Source organism: Chinchilla lanigera, unplaced genomic scaffold (genome assembly GCF_000276665.1).
Source record: "Chinchilla lanigera isolate Chin_1 unplaced genomic scaffold, ChiLan1.0 scaffold00010, whole genome shotgun sequence".
Classification (NCBI taxonomy): domain Eukaryota; kingdom Metazoa; phylum Chordata; class Mammalia; order Rodentia; family Chinchillidae; genus Chinchilla; species Chinchilla lanigera.
In genome coordinates, this window is record NW_004955411.1 from 12932775 (window position 1) to 12949400 (window position 16626).

Here is a 16626-nt window from a genome sequence, read left to right on the forward strand (position 1 = left end):
AAGGGGGAGGGAGGAAGGAGAAAGGAAGGAAGGGAGGGAGGGAGGAAAATGGGGTTCACGATGGAATGGTAGGTGCACAGTGGGCCGCCGTGGAAGCATCGGGGCTGAGTTAAGCAGGGAGCATCAAGGGCAAAAACCCCGTGAGGTCCTCTGCAGTCTTTGCTCCTCTCTTCCCTCGTCTGCAACATGCTGCAGTTTAGATGATCCTGCCTTTCAGAACGAGAAAGCCATCTTAGCATTGTCCATATCCGTGGACAGAGAAACAGTCTCCAAGACACTGTTTCCTTGGGATACTCCTTAAGAGCTGTTGACATCTGTGATTTAGTGAGTGACCTGAATAATCAGCCAAAGGACAGACGTATAGCTAGTAGCCTAGTAGTTTCAAAGATGATGTCCTTCCCGTTTTAAAAAGATGTTATTTTGAAGCTGAAAATGCTGGCGCAAACGTGTAATCCCAGCACTTGTGAGGCTGAGGCAGGAGGATCGCTGCAAGTTCAAATTGAGCATGGACTACATAGTGAGTTCAAGACCAGCCTGAACTTCATAGGGAAACCCTGTCTCAAAACACAAAGCAAAACAAAAGGTATTTTGAGACTATCTTGCTAAGTTTCCAAGACTGGCCTCAGACTTAAAACCTTCCTGCCTCAGTTTCCCAAGTACCTAGGATACCAGGCATGCACCACCACATCTGGCTCCCTTGGTCTTTTAGAACACGGTAAGCACAGAAACTTGCTTTTCCCAGTGTTACTGTTATGAAAAAAGGAGAAAAAAAACAAAGGTCCATGCTCAATAGGACAGGTTTATTTCAAACAAATCTGGAGGGATCCCCCGACACTTAGACCAGACTGGCAGCTCTCATACAGGCTGCAGGGTCTTTTACAGGGCTGTGAGCCTGATGGAGGGCTGTGAAAGGAAAAGGACAAAATGGGACTTTTGGAGGGGAGTTCAGTGGAAAGGAGCTGTGGCTGCCTGCCGGGGACAAGCTTGGGAATGCACAGGGCGCAGCGTTTGCCTGTGGAGAGCAGGCTGAGGAATGATGGGATTGTGGGTGCAGCCATGGCTCCTGGGCCTCATTAACCCACAGCCTGACATCTTCGCAGGAGTAAAAGCGTAGCAGGATGGAACAGGCTTCATATGATCTCTGGTTAGCCTGGGCTGGCGGCGGTCAGACCCCGTGGTCACCAGCTTGGATCCTTTCAGTAAACTTCCAGCTATGGCGGAGCCTCGGCCCCTGCCTCCTTTACAGAGCACAGCCAAGACCCAAGTGTGATGGCAAACGCCTCTAGGAGCAGGACTGAGGGAGCAGGAGCAGAAGAATCACAATTTCAAGGCCAGCCTGGGACAATACAGTGAGGCCCTGTCTCAAAAGAACAGAGCTTTCTGATTAGTGACTTTTGCAGCCTCACAACACTGCTTAGTTTTGGCTACGTGTCATGAAGCTGCCTTCCAAGGTGAAATGAGACTACCTGTGGCCATTAATCCCCACAATGTTAACTTGACTGGGTCGAGAAATGCCTAGCAGACCAGTAAAGCAGATTCCCATGCGGATCATGATCTCTGTTAGTTCTCCGGCCCTTTCCCCACTCCACGTCCCAGTGGCCATGAACAAGCAGCGCTGCTCTTCCGCACCCTGCACCATGAGGTCTCTGCCTTGGAGCCCCCAGAGTACAGGTTTACTGTGAGCAAATTCAGCTTGTCCTCTGTTAAGCTGGTGGGGCAGGTACTGTGTCCCAGCAAAGGCAAAGGGACTAATCCAGTACCGAAATGAGAAAAGAATGACTGTGAAACAAACAGCAGGATCCCTTGGCAGAGGTGAGTACGAGAAAGCTAATGACCAACGTAAAATCCTAAGTAAGGCCACGCACACCACAAGGTGCTAACTGCTTCCCAGGACGGAAGACTGTGCCTTCTTAGTTTTTCTGCTCGATGTGCTTCCCCAGAGGATCTCATTTCTTGGACTTTCACTGGAAAGCCGTTTGGGATTATTGGAAAGTCCTTTAAGAGAGACCCCAGCTCTGAAGTTCTCAAACTGGCTCCCATATAAGTCAAAACATTCTCCAATTCATCCAGCTGAAACCGCTATAGTTAAGCCTTCTCCCCAGTACCTTTCACCGTGTGATGCTGGGAGGACAGTCGTTCCGACCCACAGCTGAGATCACCACGTTCCTTATGAGATTTCCCCAGACACCAGCACAGTGCTGTGAAGAGCCTGACTTACCAACTCCAGATGTCAGTGCTTGGCTGCAGCTTCCCCGCCCCCAGGTTTGGTTCCTGAAGGGGTTGTTGGCTCGATGACCGGAACAGAGTCTGACGGACAGTTTCCGTCCTGCCCAGGTGATGAGTCAGGCACCTAGAGACAAAGGTGCGCCTCTGTGTAGAAAGGGTGTTTTGAGGCTAACAGTCTTTGGCTGGCCAGCGTGGGATGGTACGGAAAACGTGAAGCCCTGGGTTGCTTTCTCTGCCAGTGTTTTTCTGGGATTGTCAAACGGAAAGGGGGTGTAGAGCGGACTCAGTGGGAAGGAGGCAAGTATTAGCCAACTGAGTCCTGCCGTTGCCTCAGGGACATCAGAAGCGTCCTTCTTGTTCCTGATTTAATCCATTTAAAATGCTGATGACACATGTTTTGTTCTAATACAAGGAACATCGCGGACTTTCCAAACTAGAAAATATTCCGTCAGACAGGAGCTGGATTTGCTCACTCCCCTTTGCAGAGTGCATACTAAGTTGTGAGACATTTCACTGGTCATTTTCCTCCAATTTTTACATTCTGTTCAAATGCAGATATTTGTACAGAAGGGGGAAAGGGCTTTTAAAAGCCAGACACGCAATTCTCTTGCGTTTCTAAGAAACTGCCAGACTCCTGATTTCTGCGACATTGGTGTTTTTTTCCCTCCTGGATAGGGTGTGGTTCTCCGCCATCCCGTGGAAGGTTGGGGGAACTGCACTTTCCCAAATATCTGAGGTCAGATGAGGAACATGCTGAGAGGATGCTGAGAGGGGACTCCTGTAACCCCTGAGGCCCCAGAAGTGAAAAACAGGCGCCAGCCTTGCCCAAGGGAGAACCAGCTCAGAGCAGAACAAGAAAGAACGTTGTGTCCATCTTACCTGCTGCTCTACCATGCGTGAGGTCATCTGCTACTGTCATAGCCGAGCTCTGAGGAAGCTCTACACCTGCCTTTCTTTGAGAGCATGCCAGAAAGCAGGACATTAACGTTAGCAACATCTGTGGGCTGCTGTTCAGTGCTGGTATTTGCAGTACTTGTGTCCTGTGGTCCTTGTGCTGGGGAGGAGGTCACTTTTGGTGTAAGAACGTGGTAAGAACGGGTGGAGAGAAGCCCAGGAAGAGCTTGAGACTGAAAGTTCCACACTCAGCATGCATTCGATTTTTTTAAGTGGCCTTTGGGAAGCAGCCTGCAGACTTTCTGAGAATAACACACAGTAGGCTACAGGTGATGGAGAGGGGATGCACACAAGATCCAGCATGTTACTGCTCCCCAAGGGGTACCAGCTCTGTGACCTTGGGCACTTTGCCTAAGGTGATCAGTCTTCTGTGCTCTATAAAGTATGGTTAATAATAAGTCCTGCCTCATGGGAAGCTTGGAGGACTAAGCTCCCAGTCCAGACGCATGGCCACCTCTCAGAGCTGGTTTGTGTGTATAGCTAACTTGTGCTGAAGCTTCCTGAGCCCTCTGCAAACATCCAGTAGGAAGAAGTAATCGGGGCTGTGGTGATGGAGGTGACAAGCGGTGACAGTGTATGACCATGGTGGCATGGAGCACATAAATGATTGCTGAAAGATAAATCATAGTACAGTCACCAAGAAGGCGCAGAGGGGCTGTGTCAACTGAGAACGCCCAGAGTTATGGAGACTCTCAGGAGAGGCCTCGAACTCTCAGGCTTTTATTTAGGATATCAGTGAAAGAGAAAAAAAGCAGAAGAAAAGCACTTTGGGCAAGGAGCTGTCTCAAGTCTGGGCAGTTTTCTTGGGGAGAAGGGAAAGACAACAGCCATACACAACATGCTTCTCTAATTTAAACTGTTCGTTCCTCACAGAGCCTGTGTGCTTTTGTCCCGGAGCATTTAAAAGGCAGGAACAGCAGTGATGTAGTCTAATGTTGTAGAGTCTCTGGTTCCAAACAGCCCAAACTATATCATTGTCTCTATGGAGATAAACCGTGAACCGCAGTAGGCGTGGAACTTAAATAAGCCAAGTGGTAAGATGCCAGGCCCCGCATTCCCAGTACAGCCGCACTCCTGCCCTCCAGCAAGCACGTGTGTAGGAAGCTGCTTGGTGATGAGTAGCTCCCAGGCCCTCCTTAGGGCCCCCTTGGAGACAGAGGCCTGCAGAACGTGGTGGGGGAGGGTAGCGGGCATGCTGGTGAGCCCTGTGGTGAATGTGGCTCTTCCCAAAGGCACCTAACACAATAGAGAATTTAGCAGCAAAGCCCAAGGCCAGATCTGTGTCATTTTTGCTCACCTTCCATTGGTGATGCTAAGCTCTTGAGTGTATGTCTAAAGATAACCACCGTCTTATACCAAAAAAAGTATACATTTATTGTGTACCTACTATGCCTACCAGGCACTGTGTTAAGAAGCTTAGATGTTTAATTGTCTCAACAGCCCTGTGGAATGGGAATTACTATTTTGTCCATTTTACAGGCAAGGAAACTGAAGTACAGTAAAGCAAAGTGGCTTTGCTAACCCACCCAGCTAGGGGACGAAGCCAGAGGCAGGGTGAAGACAGGATAATCTGAGCAATGTTTCATCTTTGTGTGCCCAGCACCAGGCATAATGCCCTGGACTTAGGCAACGCTTAGTAAATGCCTACTGAGCTGAGAATGGAAGGATTCATGCGCCAAAACGGCATTCGGAAACAGAAGCAAATGCCCAGGCAGGGCTCTGAAAGACCAGCTATGTAGAGAAGCAGCTGGCAAATCATCAGTTTAAAACTCGGTGTCACCCAGCCAGGGGCCTGCGGGCCTGCCGCCAGCCCTGTATAAAGGCTGACTTGATCAGTTCAGGGTTTTTAATTTCAGGCAAACCACCTTCCAAAGAGGTGCCTGCTGGGAAGTATCCATTCATAGTCACCTCTGATGATGGGCGGAAGGTGCCTGTGGTCCAGGCCTATGCTTTTGGCAAGTACCTAGGCTATCTGAAGGTTGAGTTTGATGAAAAAGGAAATGTCGTCACTTCATCCGGGAATCCCATTCTTCTAAATGCCAGCATTCCTGAAGGTATGTGACAGGTGACTTTTCCACTATTCAAAACTTAGGTGGCTATCTTTTCCTTTCCTTACCCTCTGTTTTTAAATGTTTTTTTAAACTGTAATACTTGTGAAGTATTTAGTTTTTCTCTTCATTGATAAGGAAATTTAAAACTCCCAACTGCCAAAATCCCCATTTGCTTCTTTTTTGTGTGTGTGCTGGGAATTGAACTCAGGACCTTGCGCTTGCCAGGCAGGCGCCTGTGCCACTGAGCTATATCCCCAGCCCTCCGTCTCCTCTTAACACGGGACTATACATCACTGCCATTCTTGCCTTTTAGAAGCACGATCCTGACATGCCAGTGCTACTCCTGGCCCATGTGCGGAGGAGAGCTGATCATCGAAATACGGGGGTTTAAACTGGGCAGAACAGCATCCCCCTGCAGGGCCAGTATGTCATGGGCAGGTGCCTCAGTTTCTTTATTCCCCAGATAGAATACTTCGCCTACATTTTGCTGGGACTCAGAGTAAAACTACATGGCCGTTTTCATCATATGTGTGAACACACTCCTGTGCTTGTCTCGCTACACCTGCCCTGTTTGCCATGATCAGCACAGGAAGGATGGGCACTGAGGTGCCACAGAGCCAGGAAGGCTGTAATTAACACAGCCTCTCTATAGCCAGTGAGGTCGGGGCCCAGGACTGCACACACCCTTCAACAGGCCCTTTGTGCGCTCCCGGCGCCTTTCAGAGACCCCCGCCCCCAGCAGCGCCATCTCAAGCAAGCTGACAGGTGCTCACCCGGGCCTGGTAAGTTGATGTTAAGATGTTCAGCATACCCTTACATTAAGAACCAGCCCAAGTCTTACTGCCAGGAAACAAAGAGAAATCCCTAATGAAATTTCATGGATGAAACAAAAATGATACAGGTGTCAGAAAGAAATGTGTACTTATGACAGGTAAGCTAGTTCATGTGTGAGTCCTTCTCTAGAATTTAGCGTAATGAGATCTGCCTGAGCTAAAGTCTTTCCCTCTCTATCCCTCCTTTTTCCCCTTCTCAATTCTTTCCTTCTTTTCCTCCTAGATCCAAACATAAAAGCAGACATTAACCAATGGAGGATACAGTTGGCTAATTATTCTACTCAGGAACTGGGGAGAACACTTGTCTATCTGAATGGCTCCACCCAGTCATGCCGCTTTATGGAATGCAACCTTGGCAACCTGATCTGTGACGCTGCGGTAAGTCACCTGCAGGAGCCAAGGGTCTGCCTAGGAAGAGGGAAGGAAGACGGAGAATGGCTGGTGTATCAGTCAGTGTTTACTAGAGAAATAGGTGTAACACAGATCAGTCAGCCAGAGTCAGATGAGGAAGCATGCAGAGGGTGTCTGTGCACTGGAGACTGAAGGTTTCAGTCTGAGGTCTGGAGCTCACTGCAGTGTCTGGGCAAATCCGTACCAGGCCGATGGGTCTGTGGTGGAAGGCTGAAGAATCTATGCCAGAAGGTCGAAGGATCCACAGCAGAAGCCAAAGAGTCTGCTCTGGAAAGCCAGGAGACAACATCCAAGCTGAAGGCAAAGACTGGAACTCCTCCGAAGAACAGAAGCAGATCTAGCCTTCCTCATTTCCCCTTTATACCATCCAGGTGGCAAGCCAGCCTGGGATGGGTCTTCTATACCCTATGATGTAGAATTGCTTAGCCAATTTAGTTAAGCTTCTAAACTTCTCAAGTCAACACAATCAATTCATCATTACAAGGGGGCAAACAGAGCAGCAAAAAATTGAGGACTTTTACAAATTTTGTGCCCAGACCAAAACTTGCCTGATTTTTTTACCAAGCAGCCTGGCATGGTGCCTGAACTATATTGACTGACCCTCACTTTATTGCTGTATAAGAGCTAAACCTTTAAGGTATACTTGTTGGATGTCTGAATTTTGTAGGTAAATGATCCAAAGACACAAACTCTGCCACACTGCAGGTAGATGAAACACATCTGTTGAGATCTAACTTGGCCAGACTGGTCTTCCCCCGTCTGCCCACTTGTCCCCAGGGAACTTTGCCCTTGTGAAACTGGGCCACTTTCCCCAGCATAGAATGCTGGCACTCCATTACTATAAGAAGTCCCTGACCAGAGCTAGATAACCCATGAGGAGCACTTACCTGGCGCAGATCTCCGTGGTTATTCTCTGGGGACCAGGCTGAACCAGGTCAAACATGCCGTCCTATGGGTTCATTGTCCACACCCACATGCTGGACATGTGGTACCTGGAATAAAGTCACATTCAATAAACATTGGCCAAGTAAATGACTTTCCAAGATGAGGAAAGTCATGCTTGGAAAGTCATGCTTTCCAAGAGGAGGCCCATGCTGACACCTCAGCATCGTGCAGGGAGTGTGGAAGAAGTAGTCAAAGAGAAGTCAGTATGTACACGTCCAGAGCAAGGTCTAGAAAGAAACCCAGTCAGCAGTGTACACTTCTCTGTTAAAGCAGGGCAAATATAGAACTGTTACTTTTTGTGCTATTTTTCTAAACAAAGACAATGTATTTATTTTATGTCTTATAATTAGACGCATTATTGTAATTAAAAGAAAAGTAAGAATGAACCTGATTCTCCCCATTTTCAAGAGGCTATCTCTGTACCCCCAAAATTGCCAACTTGGGAGCTGCCTGGGGAACACAGACAAGGAGACTGGTTCGGGTTGGCATGAGGTCTGATGCTGCGCACAAGGAGCCTCTGTGGGACAGCACTGCAGGGCACCCCATGCCGGCTTCCAGTCTTGATGTGAGGACCAGATTCTGCGAGACAGTTTTGCTAAGGCCCACTAGCCCAAAGAACAGGGGATTCAGGAGAGGGTATACAGAGCTCTTTGTCTCTAAGGGCCTGAAACAGGACCTGGTCACAGTATCATAATTTGTGCTTCCAACTAGTAGAAGGTAAATAGACTAGTAGAAGATAAATAAAGTAATAAATGTTTTTTGACTCATGGAGCATAAAACTAGTTCTGACTATGGTGGAGAAATCTCTAGGAATACAGCAGCAGAGGAAGAGATAAGTAGAATCCTGGAATTGCTCCCAGTGAAGAAGACCTAGAATAACGCATGCAAATCTGTGCTACTGTTGCAGATTAACAACAACCTGAGACATCCAGATGAAATGTTTTGGAGCCACGTGTCCATGTGCATTATAAATGGAGGCGGCATCCGATCACCCATAGATGAGCGGAACAACGGTATGCTCCCCAGCCCTGCGTCCTCAGTCGTGTCCTCTCTGACCCGCCTTCCCTCTCCCTGGACTCCATCTCCATAGGCAGCTTCTAATCATCTCTGCTGCCAGCCATGTGCCAAAGCGTCAGTCCTTTAGGTTGGGGTTAGCTGTTAGTGAAGTTCAATGCCCGTCCCAAAGGACACACACATGCATTCTCATGGAGTCACACAGGGAAGCAGCCACTAGGGCCAACAGAATGTGAGCTTGGTCTAAATTTCTGACTTTCAAAGCTAACTACTGCTCCCGATTTATGCAAAATATTGGCAGTGTCAACCTTGGCATCCATCTGAAAAGAGAAAGACAAAACCACCAACCTTGTGTGCTAGAAAAAGATATCACTGGATTAAATTGTTATTTTAGTACATGTATAGCTACCCAAGATTATATCATATGGTTAAAAAAAAAGCTACTGAACAGATCTATCATATGGTACAACAAATCTACTAGACAGACATCTGAGACATTCTTGTAGCCCTGTCTGAAATATGGTCAAATCCATCAGTATGAGTAAGCCTCCAAGTTCAGCCTCCAAGGGACAGGTGGCAGGAAGACACTGTCTGAGAGAACTGAGCAGTGCTTTTCCTACTGAGGGTCCAGCTCCAAGCTGGAACATTAGAGGCTGACTGCACGAAAGCCATTGCTGAGCTCCATCCTCTCACCACTGCCAAGTGCTGACGAGCCACGCCCACATTCTCAATGCATTCTCGAAGTTCACTCACTAGACACAGAGGATGCTGCTGTGCAGCCTCTCTGACCCCTTCACCACCTCCCCTCACTCTGAGGGAACTGACCTGGTCTCTCTTCCTTCTTGCCTTATCTGTGGCTACCCTCAGGCACCATTACCTGGGAGAACCTGGCTGCTGTGTTGCCCTTTGGAGGCACGTTTGACCTGGTCCAATTAAATGGTTCCATCCTGAAGCAGGCTTTCGAGCACAGTGTACATCGCTATGGCCAGTCCACTGGAGAATTCCTGCAGGTGGGCGGTAAGTCACTCATCTACCCAACTTCCAGTGGCTACTGACTCCAGAGCCACTGGAATCAGGTTGGGGTCAAAGCGAGGAGCCCGTGGCAAGGAACAATATTTGCTAAATCTGATTTGGCATCAGATGGGCCCTTCAAAGGAGCTGGTCCTCTAAACACTAAGCAATTCAGCTGCCTTGAGTTCTACTAAGATCTTAGTTGTTTAAGCACTTGGTGTGTTTAAAAAAAAGAGTTCTGTTCATTGATTGCCTTGGAACCATACCCAGATTGAAAGAAACACAGTGCCCAATCAATATTGATAAAGGATGATTTGGGGAGAGGCAGCCTGCTGCACAGACAGCCTCAAACAGCTCATTCTATGTCCCACTGTCTGGGGGCAAGTTCTCAACGTGTGTGATGGGAAACCCTGTCCTGATTATCTCTTAGGTTACAGTGAAGATTGAATGCAAACAAGTATTTGGCATATTGCTAAGGGCCTCTCAAAATTAAAAAAAAAAAATTAATTCCACAATCCAGTGAATTAATCCTTAATAATCTTACTTCACTCTAAAACCATATGGCGGTCTCACTTTTTGACAGTAGATCGTGGGCACATCCACATTTGGGTGTGACAGCTTTGGCAGGTCCTCCCTTTGCAGAACACAGTTGTTGGGAGTGAGCAGTGACAGCATGGGGCCCCGGCTGCTGCCTCTGGGGTAACCCTGACACCCAGCGTTTTCTCAAGAGGGAGCTGAAGAAAGAGCAGTATTTTGATATTCTAGCCAACTTTTGGGTAGCTGCATGCTTTCTGAGTCAGCCTACCACAAATTATATTTAATTTAAATTGTTACAAATGCACTGTGCCTCTCCTATTTCTCTTTTCCAAAGCCATGACATCAAGTTACTGGACCAGTTAACTGAAGGCTTTAAAAGAGGGGCAGTACTTTTCCTTTGCAAATCCAGGTCCAGCTTTCCTTCAGGTGGTTCTCACATTTCCTGGAATGTTGGAGGAAAAAGCTAACCAAGAGCAATGGCAGGGTCACCTCTACTCCTCTGATGAAATTTCATTCAAACTCAAACTTGGACAACCAAGCCTAGTATCTCAATTCCACGTCTTGGCAACAGGACTTCCTTTGGATCTAGTGAAAATATAGAGCCGTTTCTTTTCTAGGAATCCATGTGGTGTACGATCTTTCCCGAAGACCATGGGACAGAGTGGTCCAGTTACATGTTCTTTGCACCAAGTGTCGAGTGCCCGTTTATGAGCCTCTCGAAATGCATAGGATATATAAGGTGATCCTTCCAAGCTATCTGGCCAATGGTGGAGATGGATTCCAGATGATAAAAAATGGATTATTAAAACACGACTCTGGTAAGCACACGTGTCTGTTCCTCTGCCTATCCCAAAAGTACTTAGAAACAGAGCTGGGCTAAGAGGGTGTCAAGAGAGCAAAGTCAGAAAACCAGAGCGAGTTCTGTTGCTGACTTCCTACCGCTTTGCTTGTTGGAAAACAGCAACGTTACATTGAGGAATAGTACCCTGCCACTCTCCCAGGATACGTACCCATCCATCCATCCAACCCCAGAGAAAATCCAACTTTAATGGGGGTACAGGGAGTTGAACTCAGAGCCTCATGGATGTCAGGCAAGCATTCTACCACTGAGCAACATCCCCCAGCCCTTTTTACTTCTCAGTTTTGAGACAGAGTCTCATTAAGTTGCCCAGACTTGTCTCAAACTTGTGATTCCCCTGCCTCAGCCTCCCAAGTAGCTGGGTTGCAGAGCATACACCACCATCTCAATAAAAACCCACCTTTAAATCAGAAATGTTTTAAAATCTTTTTAGTTTATACCTAAGCAGCTATTTAAATTGTGAAATGTGAGGGTTTGGGTTTTTTTTCTTTCTTTCTTTTTTCTTTTGAGACAGGTCTTGCTATGCAGTTCTAGCTGGCCTTGAACTCACAATGTAGCCCACGCTGGCCTTGAACTCTTGGCAATCCTCCTGTCTCAGCCTGAGTGCTGGGATTACAGGGATGTACTACCATGCCTGGCTGTTTACATTTGCAGAAAAATCACACCTCAGACACTTCAGATTGGAATGGAAAACCATCATATTAAATAATCTAAATTTGCTTTCTTGAAGCTTTTAGTATGAGTAGGTCATCAAGAGTGTCCTTTCAGTACAGTGGGATGGTAGAGCTAATTACAGGAACAACCACAACTGATTATCAGTCGAAGTTTTCAGCAGCATTGAGTTTCCTTCCATACCAACCTCCCTTTTGGAAATCCAGTTGAGAGCCGCCTCACGTGTGTAAAGTCCACTGGTATGGAACACACACCTCTTCCTCTCCCTAGAACAGAAAGCGGCAGCTCGCAGGATAGATGCACACACAGCTTCGCTGAATCTCTGGAAGCTCAACAGGTTCCTCCAGCCTTGTAACAGTGGGCCTGCCATTTTAGCTGCTTATTCCAAGGAGGGTGAAGGGCAGAACCAGGCCAAAGGAGGGAGCCCTGGGAGGAAAAGCACTGAGCACTTCTGTGCATCCCATGAGAGAAGGTGGAAGAGCAGGCTTAAAAGCTGCACATGTGACAAAAAGGCTGGAACTGTGCATTACTCAAGCCACACTGATGGATATTAGAGAGAAGTGACTCATGCAGAAAGCTGAGGAACCAAGACTGAAAGCTCTGAACTCTTGGCTACAAACTGAAATCACAGAGAGTACATGAAATTAAATAACAGTGCCTCCGCCAGAAAACATGGGGAGCCCTATGCTGCTAACTCCCTGCTGTTTTGTCACTGGAAAACAGCACTATCACATGAAGGACCTAGTGCAAGAGATTGTAATTTAACAAGGTTTGGGCTAAGCCTATTCTTATAATTCTAATGCACACCCAATGGTGAGATCACTGCAGAGAGTTAAATACTGGAGTAACACTTATAAATTCTGTTGGGTCTCCATGAGTTTGATATAGCTATGGGCAAGCAGTTCTTTGTCAGCACTCCTCTCTTTCGGGAACAAAGGCTCCACTGTCCTACCATTAATTAAGTGGGAATAACTTTGTGCAGGCAAGCAAAAGAAGCCACTTTTATTTCTTAACTAATTGCTCCTGACCCAGTTCCCTAATGCCCTTGGCTCTGGAGTGGGTCAAAGTCTATGATGTTAACATCCTCTATGGAGACATTTTCAGACGTAAGACAAATAACTTTGTTCCAGTTACCCAATAATGAACAACAGGCATGTTTCACATCTGGAACATGAAAAGGCAAAAAAAAAATGCTTTCTACTTACGATCACCAGTGTTCTTGTCTTCTGTGACACTTTATCCCTGGAATAAAAAGAAATGCTTTCCCTTTAAAATGACAAAAGGCTTCAGAGAAATACATTATCCTCTCCCCACTTCCTTTTAATTGATAATTACTTTTGCTGTAGCTAAAATTAAATGTGTGCATTTTTCCAGGTGACCAAGATATCAACGTGGTTTCTCAGTACATCTCAAAGATGAAAGTAGTTTACCCAGCCGTTGAAGGTCGGATCAAGTTTTCTGCGGGAAGTTATTGCCACGGAAGCTTTCCTTTAATATTTCTTTCATTTTGGTCAGTGACCTTTCTCTTGTACCAATAGCCAGCATTCTCCTTGCCATTAATATGAACTGTATTTGTCTTCCACGTGAGATTCCAACCTGCCTTCAGGACCTGGCGTTACATCACAGACTGTCCTCACGGACTCCTAAGTGCTGAAGCTTAGAGCACTGTGAAAGGAAAACTGACATCATCACTCAGGGTCGCAACTTAATGAACAGATGGAGAAGTAAATCGACCATGTTTAGTTTATACATCCAAATTTTCCTGACATTTTGTTAGCAACTTTAAATCGCAGAAACAATTTTTCTCTCACCTATCTTATTTCTAATACATGAAACAACTTATAAGTTTACACAGACCAGGCACATTGCCTCATTTAATGGCCATAACATTCTTTGGTGGGTAATTTAGGTGTTGTTTTCCTCATTTACACACGAGCAAACTAAAACTCAGAAAGAGTTGACTTGTTCAGCTCTGTTCATCTAGTTAAAAGTGACAGATCAAGGCCAGGACTTTAGGTCTTTAAACATCAAGTTGAACACTCCTTCATCTGCATCAAGCTGCTGTTCAGAAATCTCTTTTCAGCCAGGTGTGGTGGTGCACACCTGTAATCCCAGCACTCAGGAGGCTGAGGCAGGAGGATTGCCGTGAGTTTGAGGCCAGCCTGGGCTACATAGTGAGTTCAAGGCCAGCTGAGCTACAGAGCAAGACCATGTCTCAAAAAATAAATAAATAAATAAATAAATAAAAACAAGGCAAACAAACAGAAATCTCTTTTCATAACTATCAGTGGCCCCAAGCTTATGGATGACAAAGCTGTACTTCTGGTCTCTGTTTTTTTTCTCTTTTTCCTTCCTCTTCTGGCTCCTGTCATAACGGTAAATTTAATGGACTAAACATACAATCACATTCTCGCTTCCGTCACCGTATAAATCCTTGAGTGAGCAAGCTGTGGAGCAGATAATGGAAAAGGCCAGAGTCTGCAGAAAGCAGTTAAGGGGCAGGAAGATTCACCAGCACTGAATTGCATTGCAGAAGAGAAGGAGCCAAGGGAGTTAAAAATATCTGTGCTGAGGAGTAGCAGCATGGCGCCTGACATGCAGCCTTGGTTATTAATTTTATGAGATTCCGTCAGCTCTGCCTCTGCATTCCTGTCGTCCTTCTTCCTACGATGATCTCATGAGAAGAGAACCTCCTAAACTAAGTTGTGACTCCACTCTAAACCTGTCCCACTCTGAGATGCCAATGATGCAGTTATGCCACCAGTACTCACACCATATACACTAGGGAAAATCCAGAGTTCTGGAAGACAGTTGTTGGTTTTAAGAGTTGTATATATAAGATATTTGAGGTTGCTCTGTTTCAAAATCCAGACAATCACTGTAAGTCACTCACAGGTCCAGAGACGAGAACACCTGCAGGGGAGTGGATCCCTGAATGTCCCTGAATGTTCAGGAAATACTTGACTGATGAAATGATTTATGATCAAAAACAAAACATTTGCTTACAGTGGCAGTGGGACCAAATATGCCTACTCAACACTGCATCAGTAGTTCAACAGGAAATTGAGGCCTTCACCTTAAAAACAGTAAGAAAACCAGGTACAGTGGCATGTACCTATAATCCCAATACTCAGGAAGCTGAGGCAGGAGGATGGCCACAAGTTCAAGGCCTACATGGGCTACACAGTGAGATCCTGTCTCAAAAAAAAAAAAGCAAACCACAACTACAAGATTGGAGAGGGAATATGTTTCAATGCTTACAAATATGAAGTACTCTTGATGCAAAGTGTACTTCCAAACTTTATATCCTTTTTGGAAAGGTGACTGCAGTAAAATAATGTCCTTAGTTCTATACATAAACAAGTGTCAGTAAGATGATACAAAAAATAAGAGAAAGGTGCAATTGAGGTATATTTTTTATGTGTGGCCAGTAAAGTAGAATATTGGAGCACAATTTTGAAAGAACATTTTTGTAAATTTTCTAAATATGTGTGTATATTGTGCAATGTATGAGAAATAACCTCAGATGATATTGCAATTATAGATTCCAAAGAATAAATTGAAGACACAACTCCTTGGTCTTTAGTAATTTCTTCTCTCAAATACCTGTGGCCCAAGACAATACAACTGAAGAAAAACTCTGGACAGTTTTTCACTGGTTTCATTTCTCTTGTTCATAAGCTCCTTCCCCACACAAACATACACTCCACCAATGAGGAACAATCTGTTCCATGACTGTCTGTCTGAATCTCGAGACCTGATCCTACTGCAGTGGTGAGTAAGTCATGCCCAGGCTGACTCTACTACTGCCATTTCACAATATGGTTATATGAAGGACTACTTCATGGGATTTTTTTTCTTTTATAGCAAGATGAAGTTCTATCTCTTATAATCAAGACCCTAGACTAACTCAAAGAAAATGTAAAGAAATTTCTCTTGGGCGTAATGTGGAGGTGAGGGAGGGAGGGTGCTAAACAAGAACAGTACAACCAGCAATTCACTAGAAAATGTAAAATCTCTCAGGTAAATTATACTTTTCATTCTTAAACTGTTAAGATGAATCTGACAAACCAGAAAATAATCTAAAACACACTTCCTTACAAACAAAATTTTAATACTACTTTTTCACACTAGCCACTTTTCAAAAATTAAATCTCCAAATAAAATACTTTAGCAAGCCCTTCCCCACGTGGGAGATTCCTGAAACTTGCCTCCGTGTCCAGCTGATGTGCATTTCTATAAACTGCTTGGAGGCATCTCTAATTTTTTTAGGTAATCTTGTAATCCTTCTATGCTTATATGGTTAGGGTTCTCTAGAGAAACAGAATCAATAAGAGGGGGAAATATTTTATATTTATGCAAGGGGGTTTATTAGATAGGCTGACAGGATCAGAGATGGGATAGTCCACAAGGACCATCTGCACGTTGAGGAGCCACAGGATACAGAAGTTGCTCAAAGAAGCTGGAAGCCACAGAACAAAAGGGATCAAGGATGCAGCACCGGGCTGAGACTGGAAGCTCCCTGGAGAGTCATACTTGGTATAAATACATGTTGAAGCACCACCACAAACACATCCAGAAATGTGCCTTACCAATCTGCTTGATTTTTTAAATCCCATCAAGTTGTCAATTGTGACAAATGGTCACAATGTTGTACCAGTTTTCTCCACTTTGCATTGTCCCACAGTTGGGATACAGTACCCTTTTCCTCTCAAGAGCAGCTGGTAAATGCTGTGATAGTAAAACAAAGCTTTGATGAATGGGCATAACTGGGAGGAGTTGCAATGAAAAAAAGTTCAAAATGCAATGTAAGATATCAATGCTTCTTAAAAACATGGGTCAAACCTGTAACGTGGAATCCCTTTTGGATTTTGGGGTCCCTCCTCAGGGACTGTTAAGCACTGGAAAGGCTCAAGGCACAGTCCTTGGACCACTTCTCCTTTCTACTTAATTTCTTTGTGATAGCATTTAGTTTCATTGCTTTAGTTTCATTAATTTACATTTCTATGTTGGTGACTTTCAAATTTCAATCCCCCACTTGAATCACTCTTAAAGTCCGGATGGATAAGACAACTGCCTATTTGACATTTCTAGCTGGGATATTTAATAAGCA

General features: G+C 45.4%; 1 protein-coding gene and 1 long non-coding RNA gene across 2 annotated transcripts in view; one reads left to right on the top strand and one right to left on the bottom strand.

Annotated features, from left to right (window-relative positions):
• Window positions 1-13550, top strand: part of Nt5e (5'-nucleotidase, ecto (CD73)) — a 55089-nt gene extending 41539 nt beyond the window's left edge. Inside the window, exons 4-9 of the mRNA XM_005377700.2 lie at window positions 5037-5234; window positions 6288-6442; window positions 8328-8433; window positions 9302-9451; window positions 10600-10800; window positions 12888-13550. Coding sequence (XP_005377757.1) covers window positions 5037-5234; window positions 6288-6442; window positions 8328-8433; window positions 9302-9451; window positions 10600-10800; window positions 12888-13051 — 974 coding nt within the window. The 3' untranslated portion in view covers window positions 13052-13550. The remainder of the gene's footprint in view (window positions 1-5036; window positions 5235-6287; window positions 6443-8327; window positions 8434-9301; window positions 9452-10599; window positions 10801-12887) is intronic.
• LOC102019483 lies at window positions 6510-12880 on the bottom strand. Its single transcript, XR_259935.1, has 3 exons — window positions 12719-12880; window positions 7363-7467; window positions 6510-6742 (listed from the first exon to the last, which is right to left on the bottom strand). It is a non-coding gene; the product is annotated as an uncharacterized LOC102019483 (long non-coding RNA).
• Window positions 13551-16626: the final 3076 nt, after the last annotated feature.